This window comes from Carlito syrichta, unplaced genomic scaffold (genome assembly GCF_000164805.1).
Source record: "Carlito syrichta isolate Samal-C Ts95f unplaced genomic scaffold, Tarsius_syrichta-2.0.1 Scaffold314819, whole genome shotgun sequence".
NCBI classification, from domain to species: Eukaryota; Metazoa; Chordata; class Mammalia; order Primates; family Tarsiidae; genus Carlito; species Carlito syrichta.
The window spans coordinates 286,866-314,596 of NW_007258915.1; the positions used below are offsets into that span (position 1 = coordinate 286,866).

General features: G+C 40.2%; 1 protein-coding gene across 1 annotated transcript in view; it reads right to left on the minus strand.

Moving 5' to 3' along the window:
• Nucleotides 1–27,731, minus strand: part of LOC103274593 (dynein heavy chain 9, axonemal-like) — a 134,054-nt gene that overhangs the window by 68,308 nt on the left and 38,015 nt on the right. The window contains exons 3-9 of the mRNA XM_008072030.2: nucleotides 24,313–24,738; nucleotides 17,559–17,678; nucleotides 14,889–15,077; nucleotides 11,744–11,979; nucleotides 7,946–8,068; nucleotides 6,737–6,941; nucleotides 3,868–4,032 (exon numbers count right to left, since the gene is read on the minus strand). Of these exons, the coding sequence (XP_008070221.1) occupies nucleotides 3,868–4,032; nucleotides 6,737–6,941; nucleotides 7,946–8,068; nucleotides 11,744–11,979; nucleotides 14,889–15,077; nucleotides 17,559–17,678; nucleotides 24,313–24,738 (1,464 nt within the window). The remainder of the gene's footprint in view (nucleotides 1–3,867; nucleotides 4,033–6,736; nucleotides 6,942–7,945; nucleotides 8,069–11,743; nucleotides 11,980–14,888; nucleotides 15,078–17,558; nucleotides 17,679–24,312; nucleotides 24,739–27,731) is intronic.

A 27,731-nucleotide genomic window follows, 5' to 3' on the forward strand; every position in this document is an offset into this window, starting at 1 on the left:
AGTGTAAATAATAGTCTAGAGTTGAAAAGAGAATAAACAAACTAGAAGAAAGATCATAAGAAGTTGTTACAAAAGCAGCTCAGAGGTGAAAAATATATAGATGAAAAAACAAATCAAGATGAAAAATATATAAAAGGTGATGAGACTTGGCAGGTAGAATGAGAAGATTTAAAATACATCTAACAGAAATAAGCAGAGAATATAGAAAATGAGGGAGAGGCAATATTTGAAGCTATAATAGTTAAGGATTTTTCAAAATTGATGCAAGGCCAGAGCGTCTACTTTGAAGAAGCTTATCATTCTTAAATATGATAAATAAACATAAATTCTCACTATATAGTAAAATTTCAGAACATCAGAGATGAGGAGAAAATGCTAAAAAGCAACTAGAAAGAAAAGATAAAGTACCTAAAAAGGAATAGTGTTAGACTGAAGCAGACTCTCAACAGCAATAACAGTGCCATAAGCTATTTTATAAAACAGTAACAGAAGATGGGAGGAAAGATCTGAGTTAAAGTACTCTAACATCCTTACATTGTTTTGGAAGAGCTTAGATATACTGCTTCATTTCAGATTTTGTTTTATGTCTGTGCATGCATGCGTGCGCGCGCGCATGTGTGTGTGTACTATATGTATATGTAACATATATAAAATAAAATATACTTTTTCATATATAATTAAAGCAAAGTTAAAATAAAACCATTAATAGCTTTTAAATCAACAAAGGATAAAATGAGGTAAAAGAAAATCAAGAAAAAGTAATAAAGAATAAAGAAAAAATATGACTAATAGAAAACACAGATTAAAATAGAAAGAAATTCAACTATATTACTAATATTAATAAATATGAATTGATTAAATTCAGTAGTTAGTAGGCAAAGATTCTCAGAAGGGAGTGGAACTAAATAAAACTCACACAATTGGTCAGATTGGTTTTATTATAGCCTCATAGTCTTCAATCTCACCTGAGTCCCTAATGCTGTTCATTAATCTCTGTGACTCTAGTCAACTTTTATTCCCCTTTTCCTCAACAGCTATTGTAAATCTTCATCCCTTTCCCCAAGTCTCATATCTCACCACTATTCTCTCACTCTCTGCAAATGAACTTGACTCACCTTTCAAAGATTATAAAGAGACCACTGAGAAGGAATTACCTTAATTTTGGTCTCTCCCTCTATTTCATTAATTATCTGGCCCCTCATTGCAGTTGCCCACATGGACTCATGAACCATTTCTAGACTCATGTTTGCTCCTTATCTTGTATCACATTGGAAGCCAACTCTCCATCTTTCTAAATATAAGTTTTTAAAATCCGTGGCCTGAATGTTTAGGTATCTACCGTCTCTGGGGACGATGCCTCCAAGTATCCTATGTCTTTTTTAGGGTCCAACATTTTCTCTTTACCATTTCATAGTTTGGCTTCTTTAGAAAGTTATCTATACTCACTCCCTTTTTCTCACTCTAATTCTAATTCAGTCTGGCTTCTGCTTCCATTACTTCCATGAAACCATTCTCATCAAAATCATTGATAACTCCTTTATGCAAAATTCAATGGTCACATCTCAGTCATATCTTATTTGAGTTCTCAGTATCATCCAACAGCACTGATGTTCCTTCTTTTTGAAATTTTTTATCTCATAATTCTTTATTTGCCTGCCTTTTCACAAATTTCTGCTCTTTTTCATGCTGTACACTTTCTGTATTTCTCTTAAAACATCTAGTACTCCTCAGTGCTCTACTCTCAGTCTAATCATTGCATACATTCTCCTAGGTGACTTCATTCACTCCCAAGGGTTTAACTATCAACTATTTGTTGATAACTCTCAGCACCTTATCACCAGCCAAGGCCAGATACCCAAAATTTATGAAGCATGCTCAAAGGCATTTCAAACTCAATACAACACAAACTGAAACCATCTTTTCTTCTCACCCTCAAACCCAATTTTGCTCACCTTCTTTCAAGGAATGTCACCAATATCTAAAACCAGATGTTTATTACTGAGTTTCTTCCTTGAATACTTTTTTATTCATATATAATCATATCCAATTAATTAACAATTTTTTCAATTGTAATTACTTAATAGTGCTTAAATTTGCCCACTTCTTTCTGCTGCTGTCGCCATTACTTTAATTTAGGACACCATCACCGCAATCTGAATTGATACATCTCCTATAATCCATGATACTGTCTTGTTTAAAGAGGAAAAAAGTGCAAAACTCTTTAATGATCTCTGACTCCTGTTGGGGCAAAGCCCAATCTTCTCAGCATGATTTCTAAAGCCCTTTACAATGGAAACTCATCTCCAGTGACCACTTCCAGGCCCCATTCTCTCTATGTTCCAGTTACACTCAAAAGAAACACCTCTCCCCCCTCACCCAATGTGGGTTGAGTCCTCCTCTTATGTGTTCATGGTTCCCTGTGCTTCCACTACCTCAGCCCTCATCATTGTTTTGCCTGTTTATTTGCCTTTCTTCCCTAAAGGGCCAAGTCTTTGAAACCTGGGATTCTAGCAAGCTCCTCGCTGTACCCCCAACTTTCACCATGGGCATTGGAATATAAAAACCTCCAGATAAGTATTCATGGGGTAAATGAGTGAGAAAGAGAATGAAGACAGAAAGAAAAAGAACAACAAAAGGAAAAAAAAAATTTCATACAACCCTTAGCACACAGCAGCTACTTAATAAATATTCATTGATTTTAAAGAAAACGATAAAGAAAAAAGGAATGAATAATCAGGAAGAAGAGATCATTGGAGTCCATCTCTGACCTACTCCCTTCATGTTAATCGGATTCTGTCCTTCTGTCTCTTTTGTCCAGGGCAGTAGAACCTCTGCCATAATTACGATACAAACTCTCATGTCCCCATCTAGAGATGGAGACCATAAATGGCAGTAAGACCTGGTGTTTGCACAGTAGCTGCTGAGCCAATGCTAGGCTAGACCTTCTTCTGTTCAGTCTCATCACTCCAGCCTGAGTTGTTTGTTATCCCAGAATGGGTATGACCTGGTTTATCTGCCTTGCCCATCATTACTTTTCATATTTCCCACCTTGTCTTTCAACAAAGTCTTTCACATTTGGAGGAATCCCAATAATCTGGCAATAAGTGTCTTCCCTCAAAAGCATATCATTCCTGGACACTATTACAGACACACCCTATCTTACTGAGAAGCAAGATCTTAATTGCTCTTCTAATCCAGGAACAGGACTGAGACTACAAATGGCCCTGTGTAGGTCTGGCAGTCTGCTGAGAAAGATTAAGGAGTTGGGCCCCTTCCCCATCAAGCCCCATCTTCTAGTCCCCACAGAGTGGAATACAATACTTCCAAACATTGTGAAATAAAGTAAGAAACTATATATACAGCTGTGTAATTATTTCCAAGAATGATATGGCTTTTGAGAGCTGAGTGTCCTGGGAACTCACCGAAGTTTTCTCATTAAAATCAGACTTGTGAGATTTTGCAGTATGGTGTGTTTTCTCAGGATGCAATCATGCCCACACCAGTCAACTTTTATTGCAATGTAATTTTTTCAGTACATTCCCACAAACTATCTGAGGTGTACAGTTTGAGGTAGCATTCCTTGCATGGAAAACCAGACCCTGTGCAGACTTAAGCTCATAGCATTTTTTGTGGAGTTGAGATATCAAAAGCATTTTTTCCAGAGGAGGGAAGCCCATAAAATGGCACATGAGGTAGTCATTTCAGGAATCCTGCCTAGGCAGACCTTCTAGAAGAAACTTGCTTCCATGGAAAAGCCACCTGTTACTCTGTCTTTCCCACAAGTCACACTCAGGGACTAAGAGGAGAGAAAAGTGCAGGAGCAGCCCAGCCTAGGCTGCCTCCCCAGACTAGTCAGAGTCATTTTACCTTTTCCTCAACTTCTGCAGCAGTCTGTTTGGTGATCTCCAGGTTCTCTACCAAGGCCGTTTCTCCCAGGAAGTTCCCAGATGCTGAGCTGAGGCGAGAGAGAAGATTGTCTTCCAAATTTTTGAGGGTGATTTTAAATCCATTCTGTTGCTTTGTGAGATCGGACTGCAAATATCAGGCAACAAGGAGTTAGGTGTTGATGCCCAGAAGGTCCTCCTCTCAGGTCTTAGTAAATGAATGTTGATGGGGCCAGAGTCCCTTCCCTTAGAGATGGTAAACTGGAGGGAGAGCAGATGAGGACTTCTGACCATGAGCAGAAGAGAAAGGCAGGTGTGTCAAAGTCCAATGGCACCATATGTGAGACATGTGGCCATGGGACAGTGTACCCTCTTTACATTTCCATCACTTCAGTAGGCAGGATCCCAGTCCCTACTCCCAGGACTTTTGTGCCATGCTTAGCACAATGCTGAGGCAGTCAGTATTCACTACATGAAAATTATTTCTGTGACTAGAGGGTAGGGTCAAGTTTTAGTCCCTTGGAGGGTCCTAGCACTATTTTACTACCCCTAAATGAAGGGATTTCCTATGGATTGCCTTTTAAAAAAATCAGCAGAAATTGTCCTACACAGTTTAGACAAGATCATTGCAGGAACCTTCCTCAAATCTGGAATGGGGTGCTGACATTCAAGTGGATCTCACCTCATCTTCCTTTTCTGATCATTGGCTACATATCCTAAAGCATGGGACACTTAATTTTTATTCTGGGTGTTGGGGGGTTAACTTCAGGTGACTGTAACTTCTTTGCCCTTATATAGCCTTTGTATTCATGAAAGGAACAACTCTACTTTTTCTTGGAGGTTCTAGCCACAGTCATCCTGGCCTGTCTTGTTTCTTAAAAACACATATCTTTATCTTACCTTCAGACTGGAATTTGCTGTTCTCTTTGCTGTGATTGCTCTGTGCCCAGAGACTTTAGAATTATTTAGGAATTAGCTCAGATGTCAACTCCTCACAGAATCTTTTTCTGACCTCCAGTTTAAAATAGCCCTCTGGCTTTCCAGTATCATCCTGCTTTCTTTTCTTTCTTTCTTTTTTTTTTTTTTTTGAGTTGGAGTCTCACTCTATCGCCCAGACTGGAGTGCAGTGGCCGCTCCTGGCCACTGCAACCTCGACTTGCTGGGCTCCAGCAATCCTTCCGCCTCTGCTTTCCAAGTAGCTGGAACTACAGGCACGCGCTACCACACCCGGCTAGTTTTTTGATTTGTTGTAGAGATGAGGTCTCACCAAATTGGCCAGGCGGGTCTCGAACCCGCGGGCTCAGGCAATTCACTCACCTCAGCCTCCCAAGGCACGGGATTACAGGCTGAGCCACCGAGCCTGGCTCGATTTTATTTATCCTGCTTTATTTTCTTAAAAATTCTCATCACTCTCTGAATGACATTATGTCTTTGTTTGCATTCTTATTTTCTGTGATCTTCAACTGGATTGTAAGCTCTGAGGACAGGGACATGGTTTAAAACTATGTCGCTGACTGTTGAATCCTCCGAACTTCTAATATTGCCTGTAACAGAGTTGGTGTACCACAGGTATCTGATTAATGAATGAATGACTGCTGGAAGCAGAGTTCCAGGGAGCCGGGAACTCAGTCTCACATGCATTGGAACTTTGGGCCTATGTCATATAATGATGTTTAAAGAGAGCATAAAAAACATGTTATCTGCTATGGACTGCATTGTATTCTCCCAAAATTCATATGTTGAAGCTCTAACTCTCATGAGGCTGTATTGGAGATGAGGCCTTTAAAGCATTGATTAAGTTTAAATGAAGTCATAAGGGTGTTCTGAAAGGATTAGAACATGTAAAGTTCTGATGGGATTAGTGCTCTTTTAAGATGAAACACCAGAGAGCATTCTCTGTCTCTCCAGTCATGCACAAAGAAGTCATGTGAGGTCATCTGCAAGGCAGAAACCAACCAAGATCTGAGATTTCCAACCTCCAGAGCTGTGAAAGGATAAATGTCTGTTATTTAAGTCACTTCTCTATGGTATTTTGTTATGTTAGTCTGAGCCAAGACACAACCCTACAGTGGTTGAACCTATTTCTATTGCTCTTGCAGAGTTTCATATCATTTAGTTTTAGCATGTGAGCATGTGTGACCAGAGGCCCTCATGTTCACAGCCTGTGCCAGACCTGCTCTTAGCAATAGAAGCGTCCAGTCTCCTAGCTGTCTTATGCTTCTCTTCTTCAGTTTGCCCCTTCTTTCTTTCTCTTTCTTTCTTTTTCTTTCTTTTTTCTTTTCTTTCTTTTTTCTTTCTTTCTTTCTTTCTTTCTTTCTTTTTTCTTTCTTTCTTTCTTTCTTTCTTTCTTTCTTTCTTTCTTTCTTTCCTTCTTTCCTTCCTTCCTTCCTTCCTTCCTTCCTTCCTTCCTTCCTTCCTTCCTTCTTTCATTCTTTCTATCTTTTTTTTTTTTTAAGATATGGGGTACAATTCAGGGTTTGGTATACAAATATTCATTATGCAGGTACCCTTGTAGAGGAGGTGTGCCTCTCCCTCCTCTGGCAGTTTTCCGTAGCTACCAGTCCCACCCCCCATCCTGGCAGTTTCCCACTACTGTCAATTCCTTTCTTATAGTATTGTGATAATTGTTCAAAGTCCGCTTAAGAGTGAGAACATATGGTACTCTGCTTTTATTTCTTTCAACTTGCCATTTCTTTTCCCAGGTTGCTAGATGGGCACTCTTCCAAGGTCTGGCAGAACCCTACTCAGTCCTGGAAAAACAGCCTCCTTTTCACTTCTTCCAGAGTAGGGTGCACTGCAGGACCTAGAGACAGTATTTTCTTCCTTCCACCCTCAGTGAATACTTGACATACCTTCAGCTGCTCCAGGTCTGGCCTCTCCATGCTGACAACAGCAGCCAGCAACTGGTCTTCCAGGCCATCCCTGGTCACAGTGAAATTGATCAGGGTGGCCTGAGCTTGCAGCTCAGGCTGGTAGTGAGGATTAGCCAACTTCGTGTGAAGGATGAGCCGGAACTTGGGGTTGTATTCACACTCCTTGTCTCCAATTTTGATGAAACTGGAACATACAGACTCATGTAAAAGTGGGTACCTTCTTGTGAGATTTGATCAGACAAAGAATTCTAGATTTTCTTTTTTTCCTGCAAGATAATATTATTGCTGTATTCAAATGTATTCCTCCTAAGCACATTTAGCATGAGCCCTGGGATCCTTCTTTGCCACAATGTGGGGAACAGGTGTGGAAGGGGATAGATTTGTCCCATGGCTACCATGTTTGATTTTTACCATCACATTGATGTAGATTAGTATATTTTAAAAAATTTCCAGCAGATGGCAGTGAAGTGTTTAGAGGAAAGTGGAACCTTCTTGTGGTTTACATAAAGGTGCTTTATAGGCTAGTAATTAGTAATAGGGCCAGTTTTTCTCACGGCTGACAAGGAAATGACTTCTATGGATGAAAATGATTAAACAAGTAAATGAGTATAACCCAAGGGCATGTAAAGGCAACTTATGTGACCTGGACAGTGGGTGAGGCTCCTGAGTCAAACAACCCTTCATGATAATTATCGCTCCACATCATACGAGCTGATTGCCCTTCTCCTTCCTCCCTTTTCCCCTCTACACCACCTCCTCCTCCTGCCTTGGACTTGCTAAGGCCTGATCATGTACCGGCATTCAAAGTAGCAGAGGCTCATCAAATTGACAAGGAGCTGAGTTCTCGGAACTCAGACGAGTAACTTGGATAAAATGCTCATGCTTAAATGTCAATCTGCTTCTTGACCACTTTCCTTCTAAAGTTCCTCCAAATTGCGCACTGTGGCAATTAAGAAGGAAGTCAACGAGGACGTTGACTGATGGAAGCAAAGTTATTCCAGGAAACTTTCTCTAGGAGACAGAAGCAGCTAAATAACCTTCTGCTAGAAGAAAGGTGAGTGTGCTGCAGGGAGCTACTTGACATGAGCTGAGAAGAGGAAATTCTAAGAAGAGTAGAACTCTCCATGGTTCTAACAGGGGCTATGAACCAGCTCCTCACAAAGGATCAGCAACACAGCTGAGTCTTACCGTCCTTTTTTAATGACTTCTCTCCCAAGCAGGGGTCCCAGAACAGGATCAATGGACTCCTCTAGGTTTTCAATCAGCACCACATCTCCAGCTTCCAGGGCAAGCTCTATGGTTTGAAGGTAGCTGGGGAAGCAAGTGTGAGTTGGCAGTCTGAGCCTGTGGCAAGGCATGGATTCAGAGGCCAATTAACAAGACACCTGTGGCCTCTAAGGCACAGAGGTAAACTTGGAAGCACAGCTATCTGGAATGTCTTTAGCGGCTACGTTTTTCTCTTTGTAAAGTGATATTTATGTGATTTTACACATTTTTTAGATATAGAAATAACAAAATATGAAGAAGAAACGAAAATTAACCACAATCCCTTCATTTGTCATTAACATTTTGGTATTTCCTGTGTATATTTGGATATATTATATTTTCGAGTTCTATTTTTATATAATTGGATTCATATGGTACTTTTATTTCACAACTTGGTTTTTCTACATACAATATATTATAAACATTTCTCCATGTTATAAACATTCTTCCATGAAATTTTTAATGATTGGTTATTAGACCATATTGATACACTTTAATTCATCAATCAATTAACAAATATTAGATTACTTTTAACTTTTTACTGCTATACAGAGTTTAATAAGTACGTAAATAAGTCAATTTTCCTTAAATCAATTTATAAGATTGATGTAACATTATTCAAACAAAAATAACAATAATACTTTACAAAACTTGACCAAAGATCTTAAAGTTAATCTTAAAAAATACAATAAAAATGGTAAAGGAAAAATGATAATGAAGAAGAGAAGGGACTCACATGATCTGATACTAAATATTTTATGTAACTTCAACAATACAGAAATGTAGTAAGAAGTCTTAAAGGACATAATATACCAAAAAGTTAGCAGTGCTTTTGAAAGATGAATTATAGAAGTCTATTGTTTTTGTCTTTGTTTTGTTTTGTTTTGAAACATGGTCTTACTCTGTAGCCCAGGCTGGAGTGCAGAGGTGCAATCCTTGCTCATTGCAGCCTCTACTGACTGGACTCAAGTGATTCTCACATCTCAGCCTCCCAAGTAACTGAGACTACAGGTGCACTCCAGCACGCCTGTCTAATTTAAAAAAAATTTTTTTAAGAGATGAGGTATCACTATATTGCCCCGGCTGGTTTTGAAATCCTGGGTTTAAGGGATTCTCTGCCTCAGCCTCCCAAAGTGCTGGGATTATAGGCATGAATCACTGCATCTGGCCAGAAGTTTTTATTTATTTCCTTGTCTTTTGTAACTCCTTCCCCAGCCCTGTCTTCTTTCAAATGATGATACATTACTTTTGTAATGAGAAATACCACAATAAATGTTACTAAATATAAAACTAAATAATTAAAGGCTGGTATGTGTTAGGTAAATAGAAAATAATAAAGACCCAATTTAATAAAATAATGCAATATATAGTAAGGTGGCAGCTCTAATAAATTGAGCAAAAAATGAAAAATTTAATAGATGGTATTGGAACAATAGCAAACCACTTTGAAAATTAGTCTGTATTTCTTATAGTGGCTTAAAATGTATTTAAGTTGACTGGATTTCAATGTAAAAAGAAAAGCAACAACAACAACAACAAACCCCTAAAAAATGTAAATGAATATTTAAATAAGTCCTTAAGAAGAAAGACTTCTCTAAGCATTATCTACAGATAGACGAAATGGGTGACAAACCTGATCAAATGAAAACTAAAATAAAATGAACTGCATGTAGTATGTCAAAACCCACAAATAAAATGAAATGAGATGCTGGAATAGATTTTCATTCCTATGATAAGAAAAGACTATAAAAATTATGTATCATACAATATCACAAAGAATATGCAACAAATCTAGAAAATCAACCAACTAAAAAGTAGTTAAAAGAGAGTTTAACATATTTCTTGAGGACCTACGATGTGTTGGTCAGTATTTTAGGTAGGGACATAGCAATGAGCAGAAAGAACACACACTTCTGTCTAAAACAAATTTATCAGTCAACTAGACAGGAATATTTTAATCAAAGTTTGAGAGAGAAGACTAGGATTTTAGATTATTCTGTGACTAGAGATGAAGATAAAAATATATCATGTTGTACCTAGGCATTTATTTCTCAACAAAGTTCACTTTACAAGAGGAACCCATTCTAATATTCAATATATTCCTGGTTTAATGATTATTTTTAATATTACATGTTTGATTTAAACAACTCTGAGTGATCCTGGACCTCTGTGCAAGCATGCTTGGGACATGTGGCCAGAGCAGTAAACCTCACTTTGGTGGACACCCACTCTAGTAGATAAATCTTGGGTTTCTTCATGAGGACGACCAGGGTTCAAATATTACCTCTATTGCTTTAAAAAATATATTAATGTATTTTAATCGTGATAAAATATACATAACATTTACCATCTTAATCACTTTTAAGTGTATAGATCAGTGGTGTTAAGTGCAGTCACACTGTTGTGTAACCATTACCACTATATATTCATTTGTTCTTGCAAAACTGAAACTCTGTACCCATTAAACATCAGCTCCCCATTCACCTTGCCCTCCTTGTCCCTGGCAACTATACTCTACTTTCTGTTTCAATGAATTTGACTACCCTAAGTACCTCATATGTGAATCATCATACAGTATTTTTTTTTTTTGTCACTTGCTTATTTGACTCAGTATAACATTTTAAAGAATCTTCCATGTCATGGCATCTGTCATGATTTTCCCCTTTAATACTCAACAGAAATCCATTGTCTGTGTATGCCATGTTTTGTTTATCCATTTATCTACCCAGGGACACTTCGGTTGTTTCCACCTTTTGACTTTTGTGAATAATGCTGCAATGAACATGAGTGCAACATTTCCATCACTTTTATAATGGTGTAGTCTTGGGGAAATTACATAACTTCTATGAACCTCAGTCTCCTCAGATGTGAAATAGAACCAAATCACTAACCTTACTGACTATGCGGATTAAGGAAAGCGTGTGGGATAAAGCCCCCCACATTAAGATTGACACGTCAACTCCCTAATAAATAATGTCTGTCTCTCCTCTTCTCTCCCATTGCCCCATCCTGTTTTCCCCATGTATCCTAATGGCACAGAAGAGGAACTGAGTACTGAAACTACAAAGCTAAGCTATAACAAGGCTAATGAAGCAGTGAGTGAGAGATACCGAGGCCCAGCCCAGCAAGGCATAGTAGATGCTGGTTAGATATTCTCTCTGCCATTCATGTCTCTTCATGTAGCAACTTTCCCATCTTGCATGTGCCAAGCCACATGGCAGATATCAAGGGCTCTGAAGGTTTCATAACCAACTCAGTGACTCCATGACCAATTGAAATGTCCGATTGTGACTCAGGAGGAGAGCTTAGGTTTTTTTCTACATAGCTCTGGGGCAGAGATAGGAATAATGAGCAGAGAAAAGCTAAGGGAGGTAGCTTTTGGCTAAATGTGAGGAAGAATTTGTAAAACAGAATTGTCTGACAATGGATGTGAAGTTTTGGTAGGCAGGAAGTACTGAAAGAGAGATGGAAGGAGGAACACTAGGGATGGTGGAGAAAGGACCCTTGAATGGGCTACAAAACTGTAGCACATGATTTCTAATGAGAAAGAAAAGCAGAGACTTAGTACCCAGACATCTCCAGATTGAAAGAGAAACATGAGAAGCCTCATAGAGGGTAGGTTAGACATGTTCCACTGCAGCTTAAAATCTGCTCTCTCTCTCTATATATATATCCCTACACAAATGGCATAGGTGAGAACTTTTGTGCTCAGCCACTTACCCTTTCTGACCAATCTGGGTGACTCGGAGGTCTTCACCATATTTGTTCTTGATCCATTTGATGCCTTGTAGCTGAGGGTCAACCATGAGTGGCCAGCGCTCACAGTTGATAAGGATGGTGGCATTCTCCATGGACATGCGGTCTGCAGGGAGGCCCTCATTCTGCCAGACAGCCACATCAGCATCATCTGTTAGCATCCTCAGGGGATCCAGGGTCGGGGTAACTGGGATGGGAGTCTGACAAAGAAGAAGTGCCACTCCATGCTCAGAACGGAATGGAAGAATGCTTTCTCAACAGTATCTCACCAAATGACATAATTCCTTTAAAAGAAAGATCAACATCCCCCTGGGGAGTGCTTTTCTGGCTGTGTGATTATTTCTGGAAGAAGGTTCTGTTAAAGTCCTCATAGTTTTTTTTCTCTTGATGATGAACAACTGCAGAAATTCAGCCCGTGTGACTGATTGTTTGTCCTTTGGTATATTTGCCTAAGACAAGTTTCTACTGGAGTACCTGTATTTTAATCTGAAAGCGCCTCTACACCCTCACCCATGTTAACAGTGTTACTTCTCTGCTACAATTCTGTGTTTCTCCTGCATGCTCTGTGAACCAGCACCAGACCCCATGCCTCATGGGTTTGCTCCTGTTTGCACCAGCCTGCACAAACACTCTCTCCTTGCATCTATTTCACCAATTTGCAAAGAGCTGAATGCATTTTTCTCTTCCCTTCTCCAAACACCCCACTCCTGGGGCTGCTCTTAGGACCTCCCCCTGCAAATCTGTCTGCTGGGGTCTGTGGGGAAACTGGGCAGCACGCCCCGGGCCTGAGAACTTACCCTATGGCCTCCCTTGATCCCTTTCAGGACTCCTGTGTGTGCATTAGATCTTTCCTTTTCTTCTCTGTTAGCCTCTCTCAACTCACTTTTTCAAGCAATCTCTTTCACTAGTGACTCATTTTTTTAAAAGATTTGGGGTAAAATTCACGGAACATACAATTAACCATTCTAAAGTGCACAATTCATTGGCAATTAGTACATTTATAATGTTGTGCAACCATCAGCTCTATCTACCTCCAAAACATTTTCATCACTCCAAAAGGAAACCCCATAATCATTAAACAGTCCTTGACATTTTCCTCTACCCCTAGCTCCTGAGAAATACTCATACGTTTTCTGTCTTTATGGATTTTGCTATTCCAGATATCCAATCTGAATGACATAATATAATAGATGACCTTTTGTGTCTGGCTACTTTCACTTAGCATAATGCTTCTGAGATTCAGACAAATACTCTTTTAACTCCATTCATCTCTCTCCTCTCTGCAGTTTGTTTTGCCTGGTTACATCAGAAAAACCACCCTAAATCACCTCCTAGTCCTTTAATTGTATCTACTAAGGGCACAGATGGCCAGGGCTGTATAATAAAGCAAACCTCTAAAGGGAAATCAGTCCTTTGGGAATTCTTGTCCTAAGATTAGAAGTGTGATTCTATGTAATTTTTCCCTTCATAATCCTATGCATTCTATTTTATGTACTCAAAAGCATTATTCTGAGAAGGGATCTACAGGCTTTACTAGACTGTCAAACAAGCCCACAGCACAAGCATGCTTAAGAACCCCAAACAAAGCCAGGAAAGTCTTCTCTCAGCTGCCATTGAGCTCTTCATCTTCATTCACTCAGTTAGCGATAGTCCTTTCAACAACTTCCTTTTTCCACGAGTGCTTAAGATGAATGAAACAGCAGTTTTATTTTATGCTTACTCACCAGCACTGTAACAGTTGTTAAACTACCATTCAGCCAGTCATCAGGTAAGTAAGAGTTTGTGAGCTGATCAGGAAAATAACCATTTACTGTATACAAAGTGCATTTTGTGTTCTAAGTATCAGCCTACAAACGAATTTTAAAATGCAGCCCTTTATGTCATGACCTTTTGGGTTGACTCACCTAGCTGACTTCTATGAACCTAATCTCCCCAGTTGGACTGTGAGCTTCCTGAAGGCATCCTAGTCTTGAACACCTTTTGTACTCCCTATGCAGTGGAGTGGTAGGACACACTGAATATACAGTAGATATATTTGTGGATTGCTGACTATGAGTGATATGCCCAGAGACTAAGACTTATTCTAAGGATAGGGTCCAGGTGCAACTTTGAATCTGCTTTAATCAGGAACTGGCATTTCCCCACTTTCTCCTTTGTGGGGATAGATGTAGAGGAAGGAGCTGGGAGTGAAATACACCTTGTTACACAAAGAGAACAAGCTGTACAGCCACTACCATCCCCTCCCCCCATACAAAAAAGCACATGTTGGCCAGGTGTTGTGGCTCATGCCTATAATTCCAGCACTTTGGGAGGCCAAGGCAGGAGGATTGCTTAAGCCCAGGAGTTTGAGACAAGCCTGGGCAACATAGTGAGACCTCATCTCACAAAAGAACTTTAAAAATTAGCTGGGCATAGGGGTGTGCATCTGTCGTTCCAGCTACTCAGGAGGCAGAGATGGAAGGATCACTTGAGCCCAGGAGAGGGTGAAACTGCGGTGAACTGTGATAATGCTGCTGCACTTTAGCCTGGGTGATAGAGTGAGACCTCAACTCAAAAAACAAACAACCAAACAAGCAAACAAACAAACAAAAAAATCCAGCACATGCGAATAGTTACTGAAGGGAGCATAAATGAAGGAAGCAGTTGAAACGATTTCCTTAAGGGTATCTGTGAGTCATCCTGGTGATAAGCTGCAATGAAGAATCCGGGAAAGGTAACTCCCCCTGACTGTTCCTATGAAGTTTGGCTCTGGAGCAGGGAGATCAGAGAGAAACACAGGGTTCTTTTTTGTGTCTCTTGGGTTTTACAGCTTTGAGGAGTGCTAGGAGACAGCCTGTGGGGCAGAGGACCAGAGTTCCCATGGAGGACCTCATTAAGAGGTGTGATGCTGCCCTCAGGTGGCCTAGAAGGCAGTGGGAAGTAATGCAGGGCAATGTGGAAGGGCACAGGAGTGCATGTCTCACGCTTGGTGCTTGCAGGGTGGCGGGAGTGAGTGTGCAGGATTTGAGTTAACAATAATAGTCTATTAGATTTGATCACAATAATAGTCATGTGATCTCACTGGTGCCTACAGGCTGTTGCCATGAGGAGAAATTCAGGCCATACATACTTTCAGCTGGCTCAGGTAGGGTCTCCAGGTCCCATCCATGAGGCTCTGCCGGTATTTTTTTGTAAAGAAGCCAAGGTAGGAAATGAAAGCCGTTGTAAGTAAAATGTCTCCACATAACGTGTTTTCCTGCTTTTTGAAGTTCTGCACGGCTTCTGCCCATCTCACGTTTTCAGAAGCGAGTCCTCCAACCTATCATTTCAAAAGCCAGAGAAAAGAGGAGACTCGTCACATCACGGGCTACAGAGCTGTGGATTCAGTCACAGAGAATTTGCACTGCATGCTGCATAGCAAGAAGAGTCAGAACACCATTTCTGTGGCCCTTTCTTGTTTTAATTAATTAATTGATTGATTGATTTTATTATAGAGATGTGAGGTTAGGCTGCATGCAGTTTGGGCTTCTAACTGACCCTCTCTCCCCCTGGTAATGGACCAGGTCCCCTTTGTGTTGTCACGTGACCCCCACCCTTCTCCCTTCTTCCCTTCCCTAGCAGTACCCAGCAACTGCCGATCCCTCCCTTGTGCTAACATGACTATTGTTCAGGTCCCACTGGTAAGTGAGAACATGTGGTATTCAATTCTTTTTTCTATGATATGTCATTTAGTATCATGGTCTCCAACTCTATCCAATTTGCTGCCAAGTCCATGATTTTGTTCTTCTTTATCCATCCCCTCTCCAAATGCTGGGAAAATGAAAATAAATAAAATCAAGTCCATGCATAATAAATAATTCACAGTGGGTGGAGACATAGACATGGTAATTGAGACACAGTGCTAGAAGTCCTGTAAGGACACGGACGGGCATGTATGGAACAAGTCCCCTGGTCTACTTTGGGTGAGCACAGCTCTCCTTGTTTGGGACACCCCTCTCCTGGGAGGAGAGTCATCCTTTCTACAGAAGACTGTTAGCTGGTGGAGCTTAGCTTCTGTGTTAGGACATACGCTTTTTTTTCCTTGAATGATTGTATCAGAGCTGGGAGAGAACTTTGGGATTTGACAACCCAACCATTCTGATGTCCGTTTTTAGATTACACAAAGACCATAAAGCCCAAGTACCTCTCCGGAATCTCTAGTTTGGTAGACAGGATGGCTTCCAACCTGAACATTCTGAGTTCTAGAGCAGAGTCCCACACTGCTTCCCTTGAGGATCAACTCATGGAGGCTGAGCCAGGCTTGGTTTGAAAACCAAGTAGGGACCGGAATGGAAGTCAGGCCAACTTGAAATTCTGGAGGACTTCCTGCACATGGCCAGAGGTGCCATCTCTAAACCCAACTGTTTAGCTAAACTGGTCATCCCAAAGCTGCACAGAAACCAGTCGAACGACTCCACAGACACATGCTTGGTTATGGCCTCTCTTCATTAAAGCATGGTTCAGTTCAATAATAGCTATGATTCATTGCTCTATAGGTTTAAAAGTCTGGCTTTTTATATAGATCAGCAGTGGCTGGAATACATGTAGAAGGGTATGGGTTGTACTTCACTGGTGAGGAAGGTGCTATAAAGATTCTAGATCAAAGAGAAATCATATCCAGTGGACTCTGCTTTGCAGTATCTTAGCTGACATGTGATGAGAAATATAAGCCATGGGGAATTAAAAAGGCCATAAACTCTTTGAAAACTTCTGTCATTACGAGTTGGTGTCTATGCTCCCTCCTCTTGAATCTGTGACTGCTCTGACCTGTAGAATACAGGAGAAGTGATGTGCCAGTTTTTGGTCCCAGGCCTTAAGAGATTGGGGCCTTCCACTTCCTGTCTCTTAGAACACTTGGTCTTGGTACCTTGAGTCACTATGTAAGACACCTGACTACCCTGCTGCTGAGATTGCAGGGAGAGACCCTGAGACTACATACATGAAAAGGGAGAGAGGCACAGCTGAGTGCTACCTTCCAGCCACCCCTGCTGAGGTGCCAGGTATGTGATGAAGTTGTTTTGGAACCTCCGGCCCAGCCCAACTGTTAGCTGAATAACACCAAGTGACCCTAGTAATCATTACACAGAGCAGAAGAAGTGGCTGGCTGAACCCTGCCCAAATCCCTGACCCACAACCATGTGTAATATAATGAAATGGTCATTGTGTCAAATCACCGTTTTGGCGTAATTTGTGATACAGCAACAGACTTGTAACATAAGCCCCACCACCTTGAGCTTGCACCTCCACCTTGAGCTTCAGACATGTTTTCTTAGGAAGGTCAGAGCCTTAGTGCATGAGTGTGTGTGTGTGTGTGTGTGTGTGTGTGTTCAGAAATACTCAAAGTCAATAAGTCTCATTATTTTCCCATTTCTATTTCAGTTGCTAATCTCGGCCACACCCTTACTATAAAGCATTTCATAGATAGAAACGTTATGATTTTCCTACAAAATGCTACTTTGTCTTCTAATGCTTCGTCTGGCTGACATACATGCAGGTAAGCATGGTCACGTCTTACACAGGCTGCCTGATGGATCTAGTGCTCCCATCTTCAAAACCTTCTCCATCAAAAAACTCCTTTGACCAGATCAGAGTGTGTGCATCCACACTTTTCTCAAGACTGAGTCCCTGCATCTCAGCACATTTTACTATTTCCCCCCAAGTCAAAGAGGTGCTGAGCTGTCCTCATCTATTTCGTACTTCTGTGGCATTTGACAAGCCTTCTAGTATAATGAAAGCTCTGGTTACTGAGGCTCACACTCACCAGGCGGTTTGCAAGGGAGATGGTGCCTGCGGTTACTTCAGCTTCTTGCTGACATTTGAGTTTGTCTGCTGTTGCTTTCTCAAACTTGACTGTGAGCTTTGCCAGGTTTTCGTTAAGGTGCTGTTTAGGAAGAAACACAAAGACTGTCAGTCATTTCAGCCCATATCACTTCCAGTGTTTCTGAGATGAGGATTCATGTGGAGACGATCTTGAAGAAAGTGCTATGGGAGGAAAGCTCTAAGGTACTGGGGGAAGTAGGGCAGGGAAGAAAATGAAGCCAAGGAAGGGGTGATCTCAGGGAGAGTCTTAGGGAGGAGTTGAGCTTGATCCTGCAGGGTAGGGTGTGGAGTGGAAGTCCAAAGATGTCCTGACTCAGGGTGAGAGAACTGAGCATCCATGCTCTATAACATCAGTCATTGAGGTATTAAAGGCTATGCGATGTGATGGATGTGGAGTATGGGGTGTATACATTCTGCCTCTCCTGTGGTGGGAGAAAGTGGACTCCAGTAATTTGATAAAATGGTGCAGGTGCTGCGATTGGAAGCAAAAGTGCATCAAAACTGGGGGTTAGCATAAAAATGATAAACAGGGTCACAGGGTTGGCCTGGAGGACCATTGACTATATCTGCTGCAGCTGTTCTGGGACTGGGCTGTCTGGAACCTAAGTCTTCTGCTGGTTCTAAGGTCCTAGGAGTGCAGAGTAATTTTTACTTAACTTCATCTATTCTCTCCCATTATCATGAAGTATAGGAAACATAAAAAAGGCAGAGTTTTATTTTTTTCTAAATTTTTAAGAATTTAGAATGGAAGCATATGGCCTTTGTTGCCCAGAATACATATTTGCATACATTAAGACACACAGGCACACAGCATTATCTCCAAATAAATCTCATGTCTATGTAAAAAATGGGGTTCAGATTGCTTTGTTGGCCATTGCTAAGGCACAAGAGAAATAAATTTAGGGCCAAGTTTATACAGCTAAGCAGTTTACAAAGCAGGTGGTGAACCATCCAATTCATGATGGCAGACTGGCCATGCTCATTTACCTTCTTCACTTCCCAAGACTTCTCTAAAATGATTATGAAGCAATTAAAATAGTCATAAGCCCATGACACAAAGCAAATTGGTGACAGCCATTTGGAAGGTGAGAGAGTCCAACAGAGTTAGGGAGGATCATGTTGATGGAAGAGAGGAGATCATTGGATCAGGGTAGGGGAAGCTGCAGCTTAGAGTTGGCTGAAGTTCACCAAAGGGGAAGTCTATCAACCTGCAGAGCCCCACATAAACTGGAGAGTTTGGAAATATCGACAATAATTGAGGCGGGAACATACAATAGGAGTGTTAATTGGAAACGGATTGATCTCTGCCCCCCAAAACCCCATCCACCTGCCCAGTATACAGTGCCACCAGGTACTTATGTCACCAAGCTAGAAAGTCAGAAATGACAGAGAAAATGTTCCACATTCTGGCATTTAGGACACATCCAGCATAAATCATCTGATCTTGAACACAAATTCTACCAGTCAACAAGCTGTGCCCTTGCCAGAGAACTATAATTAGCTTTTGATCACTACTTTTGTAAACATGAAAAGACAATAAGAAATTGAATGAAACCCTAGATTAAGGTAAACAAGAAGAAAAAGGTGATCTGGGAAAAAAAGAGGCAATTTCAGTAACAACAAAGACAGGAACAACAACCCTTCACAATTAGTATCTCAGAGAGGTGCAAGATGTTTTACCCACAAAACAAGAACAGGGTGCTATTAAAAGAAAGAGAGAACAAAAAACGCTATTGTGGAAATTATCATTATTGTTAATGTAAAAAAATAATAAAAAATCAAGGGAAGGGTTAAAAGATCAATTTGAGGAAATTTCCTAGAAAGAAAAAAAAAATACAGTGATAAAAAGATGAAAGAAAATAGGGAAACAGTCTAGGAGGCCCAACATTCAACCAATATGCATTTCAGAAAATAAGATAAAAAATAAAACAGAAGTGAGATTACCAAATAAATAATTCAAAATAATTTTCTAGAACTGAAGAAAATAAGTCTCTACGTGTTAAGCACAATTAATTTTAAAAAAGGATAACAGTTAAACACATCAATGTAAAGTTTCAGACACCAAAAATGAAGAAAAGATTGAAAGACTTCTAGAAGGGAGGGAAAACAGTGTATCTGCAAAAAAAAAAAAAAAATAGGACCTGCATTGTTCATGAGATTCTCTCTGGGTAAGAACATAAAGCATTCGGCATTCTAAGGAAAAAATGAGCAACTTGGAATTCAACACTCAGCAAAATTGTTAGTTCAGTTTAAGAATAAAATAAAAAAATTTCCAGGCTATAATTATTCAGAAAATTTACTTCTTTCTTAATATTTCTGAGGAAATTATTGAAGAATGAGCAAGGCAAAATAAAAGAAGAAAATAAGAAAGGAAAAGGCATAGGGTCCAGAAGTCATTGGAATTGACTCAAGAAAGCAGGACACTTGTTTATTCTCCAACACTGATTGGAACTCTGAACAGGGGACAAGGGAGAAAGGTTTTTGAGGGCAAAAGGGGACTTAATAGAATACTGAATTTAGTGGAGAGTTTCAAAATATTGGAGGTTATGCAGAAGGAAATAATAGGAGAGAGAGAAAGACAGACTCCATGGAGAAAAAGAGGTTGTACAAAAAAAAAAGGAAATGTAATTACAGTGTAACACTAAGTCTGGTATGAACAATATAGACATGTTCACAGAATAGAAATGGAATTTATTGATTTTTTTCACTTTGTGAATCAGTCTATAGACAAAGTATGAGACACAATTTTGGTAACAGAAGAGAGTGTAGGTGTTTTCAGTCTTGGCTATTACAAAACGAAATGATAAATACATAAGTAATTATAACAAGACGGGAGGTAGAAGGAAGAAGGAAGAACTGAAGGCAAGGGTAATAGATAGCTTCATCTTGAAGGCAGAGGACTCCAGGGAAGGGAAGCTACCGCTACCTGATAGAACAAAAAATAAAGGTTGTATCAACTAAAACTAGTTGCTATACCTATACTAGAAGACATGGGGATGAAAATGTATATCCTCAGATACTAGCAGAATGTCAGCTGCCTCAATAAGGTATGCCAAGAAGTAGTGATATCAGCACAGAAAATGTACAGAAGTCACACCATTGCTTTTATTAAGCTATGGCCCAGCCATGCTTCCATTGAGCTATGGTCGAGCCATGCTTCTCCTTAAGCTCTGGCTCCCCTCCCCAATCTGGAGGAGGCGAATTCCCTTTTTTTTCTCTCTCTCCAATCTACTTTCTAAATAAACTATATTTTCCAGTCTAAAAAAAAAGAAAGAAAATGGACAGAAGTCAAAAATTCAACTGGGTGGAGAGTGGGAAGATAATGGAAACTAGTCAGGTGAGTCTAGTGTTGAAAAAAATAGAAGCTGGTGGGGATTATGACAAAATGCACCAAAATCATCCGCTTGTAAGGGAAGCCACTGCTTAACACAAGGATCAACTAATGATATACAAAAATCTTTTGATTATTTTTAGATTGGCCAGAAATCATATTTTACATAAAGCTCCTGCTGTTTTAAATATTGGCAATTAATTAAATCGTTTGCAAATGGTATGTGTGGGCCAAATTAAACACAGTTAAGCTGCTAGGCATCAGGCTCTGATGTGGCCTCAGCTATCAGTTGAAACAGATATTAGAATTAAAAGGAATTGTTGTCTTTCATTAGAAGCCCTTCTCTACTATTTGATCTTTTACTCTGTGTGATTATATGCTTAATGAAGATGACTTCCTTGTTCTTATTACTATTATTTTGATAAATCATAACATGTGTTCATTATAGAACAAAAGCAAATATAGGTCATCAAATAAAAAAAAAAACACATCCAAAATCCACCATCCAGAGATAACTGCTACTGTTAACATTTTTATGTATTTCTATTCTATATATAACAATCAAATTAAAATTATATTGTACAATCTGTTTTGAAATATGCTTTTTAACCCTTACTTTATGTATCCTGACTATAAATTTTTTTGCTTGGAATTATCCTAAAATCCTAAAAGGAAGGCTTGGGCTGTGTGTGTGTGTGTGGGTGTGTGTGTGTGTGTGTGTGTGTGTGTGTGTGTCTGTCTGTCTGTCTGTCTGTCTGAAGTAGACTTACAACACCCTCAGCAGCATATAGGGAAGAATTTTCTTGCCTTGGGTGGGTCTCCATGTTAGAGATAGGAGTTAGTCCATTTCCTCTGTTATTAGTAGGGAGTGTCTGTAGTCCTGGGATGTTGACAGGCATGTGTATAAGCAAAGGATGGAGAGGAGGTTGTTAAACGCAAGAATACGTTTTTTTTCAGAAAATATTTTGGCAGAAAAGAAGTGCCTTCCAAAGGTAGCCAAGTATTTTTAAGATAGTCTTATTGCTTTCGCAGGTTGAGTGGGCCCACCATGTGAATGTTGGCTACTGAAAAGGTATAAACATTTTGAAAACATTCCCTTTGCACCAACTGTTCCTTTAGTTAAAATAACTTGAGTCAAGAGTCTTTGAAAATGCAGTTCTTGTTACACTTTTCCGGGCAAGACTGAAAAATATGAAATTATAAGGACATTTTTTACCCTCCAAAGCAGGAATGGGATGTTATGATGCTTTTCACTTGGTGTTCTTTGAAGGGGGCCATTGTTATGGTGATCATCACCTGTTTTAAGTAATCTGGTCTATGAACATCTGGATTTATAAAGGAAGTAGATTGAGAGCAGATGAGCTGCTTTGCCAAAACATCTTTTTAAAGCAGAGAGATTGGTTGCAAGGATCTTTGAACTAGAGCCTTTAGCCATAGATTTTAGCCTAACATCCATATCACATGAGGTGTGCGGCGTGTCTACAATTTTGCCTTTTATAATTTTTAAAGCCCTCTTTATTGTCATGGCAAAATTTTAGCAAGATTCTTATTTGCCTAGAAAGCATATGTAGAAATTAAAGATCCAAAAACGTTTTGGACTGAATTTGATCACGATAGTGATTGAGTCCATGTATGTGGTTGGACGTGCAAGTGATAGACAGCACATGCAGTCGAAGGCGGGTAGAGTGATACAGTAGTAACAGTCATACCCACAGCAGTGGTAGCAATTCCTGTTGCTCCCTTCACCATGGGCCAGGGTCTGGGCTTATGCTCTATATGTAGCAGATTGTCCTTTAATCCTTATAACAACCCTATGAGGCAAGTACTATTATTGTGCCCATTCTACTTCAGGAAACTGAAGTTTGGGCATTTTAAAGATCTTTCTAAAGGTCACATAGTCAATAAATAATACAACTTGGATTGGAACTGAGGTCTGTCGATGACTTTTTATGCTGTCCTCCAAGATTTTCATTCTACCTGTCGCTTGGTAGCATCATTTTAATGGAAAAGATGAAGATCAAGGGTGTGAAAATACATAATTCAAAATCTAAGCTGCTGGAATTTTAAAATATTTGAGCCTTAAGGGAATATGATTATGGGGCCTGAGTCACATGACAGGCAGCTATAACCTAGCAGCTGTGACTCTTGATTCTCTGGTTACATTAGCCTTCTTCCTTACCTACACTGTTTTGTAAAATGTTGTAAATGACTAAAGACCCCTTCCTTCTTCCTGTTGATCTTCATTATAGATAAACTTCTCTATTACCTTTTCTCACACAAAGACTTCATGACTATCACATTAAGATGGAATGTTATACTCTTTTAAATTGGAAAGGAAATGAAAACAAGTTATAAAGAAAAGAAAACAAGCTGTACTGAAAAGAAAAACTGTAATTAAATTGTTGAAACTCATAAATGAGCCTTGTATAAAAATGTTATAATCCTACTAAATTTCTCTGTTTTCTTCCTATATAAGTAAGAGCTTAATATTTAACTTCAGAGCACTGACCCCATTTCTCTGTAGTCCATGTTTTCCAATTGGGAAACACTGGAATGTTCTGTGAATAAACCCTTTAGATAAACTCTTTAAAACTTAATCCTGATTCTTTTGATTATTTCTGGTTGACAGGGGAATTCTTCTCCTCAAATAGGTATGAACCCAAGATCACCATCCCTGTCCCCCAATCCTGGGTGAAGCAGATATAATAATAATATTTATGTAGGGTCTATGAAAGTTAATGACTCTCATAGTTTTATATTTATGGACAAGGAGCCACCCCTAGGCCACAATATATAACTCGTTCCAAAAGTTTCCATAAAACAATGCAGATAGCATAAAACATGCCCACACATCCACGCTACTGAGTATAAGACAGGCAGACAGCTGGTTAGAACCGAAGATAGCAGGTACAAGAGGTGAAGTAAGACAGCTAAAGCCTACATTTCAAAGGGAAAGAAGAAAGAACCTCAAAAGTTTGACATTTTATTCTTTACTATCAAACATGTAAAAAGATTAAATTCATTTGTGGCTAATAAGACGGCAGTGGGCTCCATGAGTAATGCCATTCATATCATATACTATCTGTCTGTCATCTTTTATTTTCTCAGAGGAAAAGGAGAAAAGCTTTAGGATCAGAGCTGTAAACCAATGGTCCAGTGGAGCTATCTTGTTTGGCTTATATGATATTTGAAAGAGAAATGTAAAAAAGTTGCCTCTATTGAAAAACAAGGAGATTTTGGCATAAAACTTGTGTTTTCCCACTTCTCTTTAAATACCATAATGTTAAACATTAAGTAATGGCCAGAGAGCGTTGTTTGTATTGGAGGCTGACTAGCAGGGTCGAGGGACTCTGGGTTCACTCACAGTGATCTTGGTTTTGATGGCTGCCAGCTTCTCCTGGGAAGCTGTGAGGTCTGCGGTAGCTTTGCTCAACGCTTGGCGCTTGGGTTCCACATCACAGAACACCTCGTAGAACCTCACGATGTTGATGACCCAAGAGCAGAGACCCGCAGCTGCATAGGACTTGGTGGCCACAAACTCCGGATTGAACTCAGGGTCTTGCAGATATGGCCTGATGGCTTTGAGGCAGTTTTCATGAATGTTCTCCTTGTCGAAGTTGATTAGCAAGTCCAGGAAGCCATCCACTTTGGCCATGGTGACCTTAGCAGCTTTCCAGCTCCGGTCCTTGGGTACCTTGCCCCCAGGAGCCATGAGCACCATCACGGCAGCAGTGACATTGCTGACGGCGGGAGGTGGAGAGCCAAATGACTTCAGCTCTGTCAGGTTGGTCTAAGAAAAGAGAAGGAGGTTGTTAGGGGAAATGAATGGGCTTTCTTTGTCCTGGGCCACTAATGGAGTTAGGTTGTAGAGTGATCAATCTGAAAGGGCTGCTTTGAAGCCTGCAGCAGCCCTCTGAATTTTAAATATCATGACTCATCAAAAGGAAACTGAAGCTACTCCCCAGTGGCTTCAGATTTCCCTGAATGGTTAGCCAAGACTCAGCTATGTTCTTTCAGCACTTTAACTGACTCGCAGCCCATTAGAAACACACAATTATTTCACATTCAACTGAAAAATATAAGGATGCCGACATACTCTGAAATATGCAACATGCCATGAATAAAAGATAAGGTTATTATAAATTAATTTCCATCTTGGATTGAAGAGAATAGCACTGTAACCCAACTAATTTTTTTTCTTTAATTAAACTGCTTTGTTCCATGAGCTTGTTCTAACTACACTTGACTGTCCTGATAGCAAAGTGGCATTTTCTGCCAAGAAATAACTCAGACAGAATGCCAGGCACAGCCCATGAGTCAGCTGCTCTGCTTGGTCTCGGGTTTGTCCTTTGCTCCAAGTTCTACTTGCTCAAAGATATAACTGAAAAGGTTGATCTCGGCAAATCACTTATGCTTTCCAGAACTTACCACCTTCATCTGTAAATTGGGGGCAGGAGAACCCACTTATCTCTAAATGAAATTGTGTCATAAATGCATATAAAATTGATTTAAGTCCTGCTGTGACATTCAGTGAGACGCCTATGACCATATATAGAGAATTCTTACAATTTTGTTGCCTCAGCATTCATTTTGAATACAGGTTCAACTCTCATTCCAGAATCAGGGTTCAGACACCCTTGACACAGTTTCCAAATCTACATCACACTCAGGCAGCTGAAGCTAATGGCCAGAGATAAGGACTAAGCAGCATCTCTCCTGCCTAACCCACCGGGCTCCCTGCTTTACCCCCACCAAAACTTTAAGCAACCCACACCCTGTTCCTTTATATATACCACCAGTTGCCAAACAATTTTCTCTCTTTCTCTGACTGATTCTTCATTCTTGGGAATGTGACCCAGGGACAGAGGACTGCCCTCCTGACTCATGGTCCCCTACCTGCCCAGGATTTGTAAGTAAAAATCTTTGAATTTTTTTCTTACTCTGCTAGTGTACTGAATTTGCACCTTTCATCTGAAGAAGTAGGAGCTGCCCCAGACCAGGTTTTCCACAGGATGCCAGGGAGAACAAAAGGCTGGGCTCATAGCCAAGAGTGCTGGTTAGGCAGGCATAAACTGAACATACGTCAGACAAGAACCACAAGGGCATCTGCCTGTATAAACGCGTATCCCGTGTGAGGGACCCTCTGGTCACGGGTCAAACAACTAGGCATGAGGCTGTCTGTTGGGTAAAAGAAGTATCTCACGAAGGGTATGTTGCAGTCATCCACACCCAACTCCCCTTCATGTTCCATTAGAACAGGTTTGCTAGTCACTGTAGGACAGGAACCCATGGGTATTAAAGCGCCACGAAGCCAGTTGCTTACAGGGCTGATTTTGTAAGTGGGGGGAAATCTTGATTTCAAAGGCTAGGCCCTTGTGCCAAATTAGTTTTGTTTAAGATGTTCCTGAGCCTGGAAATACATAAACAAGTGGAGTTATTTCTAGCTCCTAATGGAAGGACTGTGGAAGATGTTCCATTTGCTCTTACAATGGTTTTAATATTTGGTTATACCAAATATGTCAGAGCAAGAAGGGAAGGGAGCCCAGGTATGAGCTGGCCCCTCTGAGGTAAGGGAGGGAAAGATGAGAAAATAGGAACAAAAAGAAACAAAGAGCTCCCCAGTTTCAAAATAGTATACATTAAGCCATGTATGGAGATGAAAATGAATTTTATAACCCAGATATATCATTGTCAATGTGTCAGTGTACAGTAACTCCTTCCAGGCTTTTTCATATTTATATATATCTATAAATTAATCATGACTCTTTTGGTTTTAGTGACAGAAAACCTAGGCTGAACTACAGAGGGGGTTTTTTACTCATGTATCTGAGAAGGGCGGGCATGGAACTAGTTGTAGGATGAGTGAAATCTCTCTGTCTCTCTCTCTCTCTCTCTCTCTCTCTCTCTCTCTTTAAGTCAGAGTCTCACTCTGCCTTCAAGGCTGAGGAATGCTGGCATGATCATAGCCTTGGATTCCTGGGTTCAGGTGATCCTCCCGCCTCTGCCTCCTGAGTAGCTGGGACTATAGGTGCATGACACCATGCTCATCTAATTTTTTGAAATTTTTTAGGGACAGGGATCTCACAATGCTGCCTAGACTGGTCTTGAACTCCTGAGCTCACGCAATCCTCCCTGCTTTGCCTTCCAAAGTAAAGATTACCTGAGTCCATGGATTCGAGATCAGCCTGGGATTATAAGGCGTGAGCCACTGCAACCAGCTGGAATCATATTTTTAATGTTTGCAAACTTCTGTGGGTTTTCTCTTGCTTCCATGTCAGCTCGTGCATGGGTTTCCTTCTTACATCCCAGTTTGTGTTGGAAGGCACATGGTCTAAATTTCTGACCTTGGACCACTTTCTCCCTCTCACTGTGATCTAGCCATGATCACCTCCTTCATCAACTTGCCAAGCTCATTGCCACTTCAAGACCCTGCTTAAAACACTTCTTCCTAAGCCATTTGCAAAACTGAAACCTCTTCATCCTTCAAGGTCTTAATTCAGACGTCCCCCACTCCAAAAGACTCTACTCACCAATCTTCCCTTCTCAGTCATTTCCTATCCTAGCACTATGATGATTTTCTGCAGAGAACTTGAAATAATTCTCACTTTTTCCTTGTTTACTTGTTATATCCTTCTTCATGAGAGCCGGGGCCCCCACCCCTCCATTTATTTGTTAACCATGGGAGCCCCAGTTCCTAAGGCAGAAACTGTTACATATTTGTAAGTACTTGTCAAAATATATATTGGGTGATGAGATGGAAAAGGAAAGGAAAGTGACTTTTTC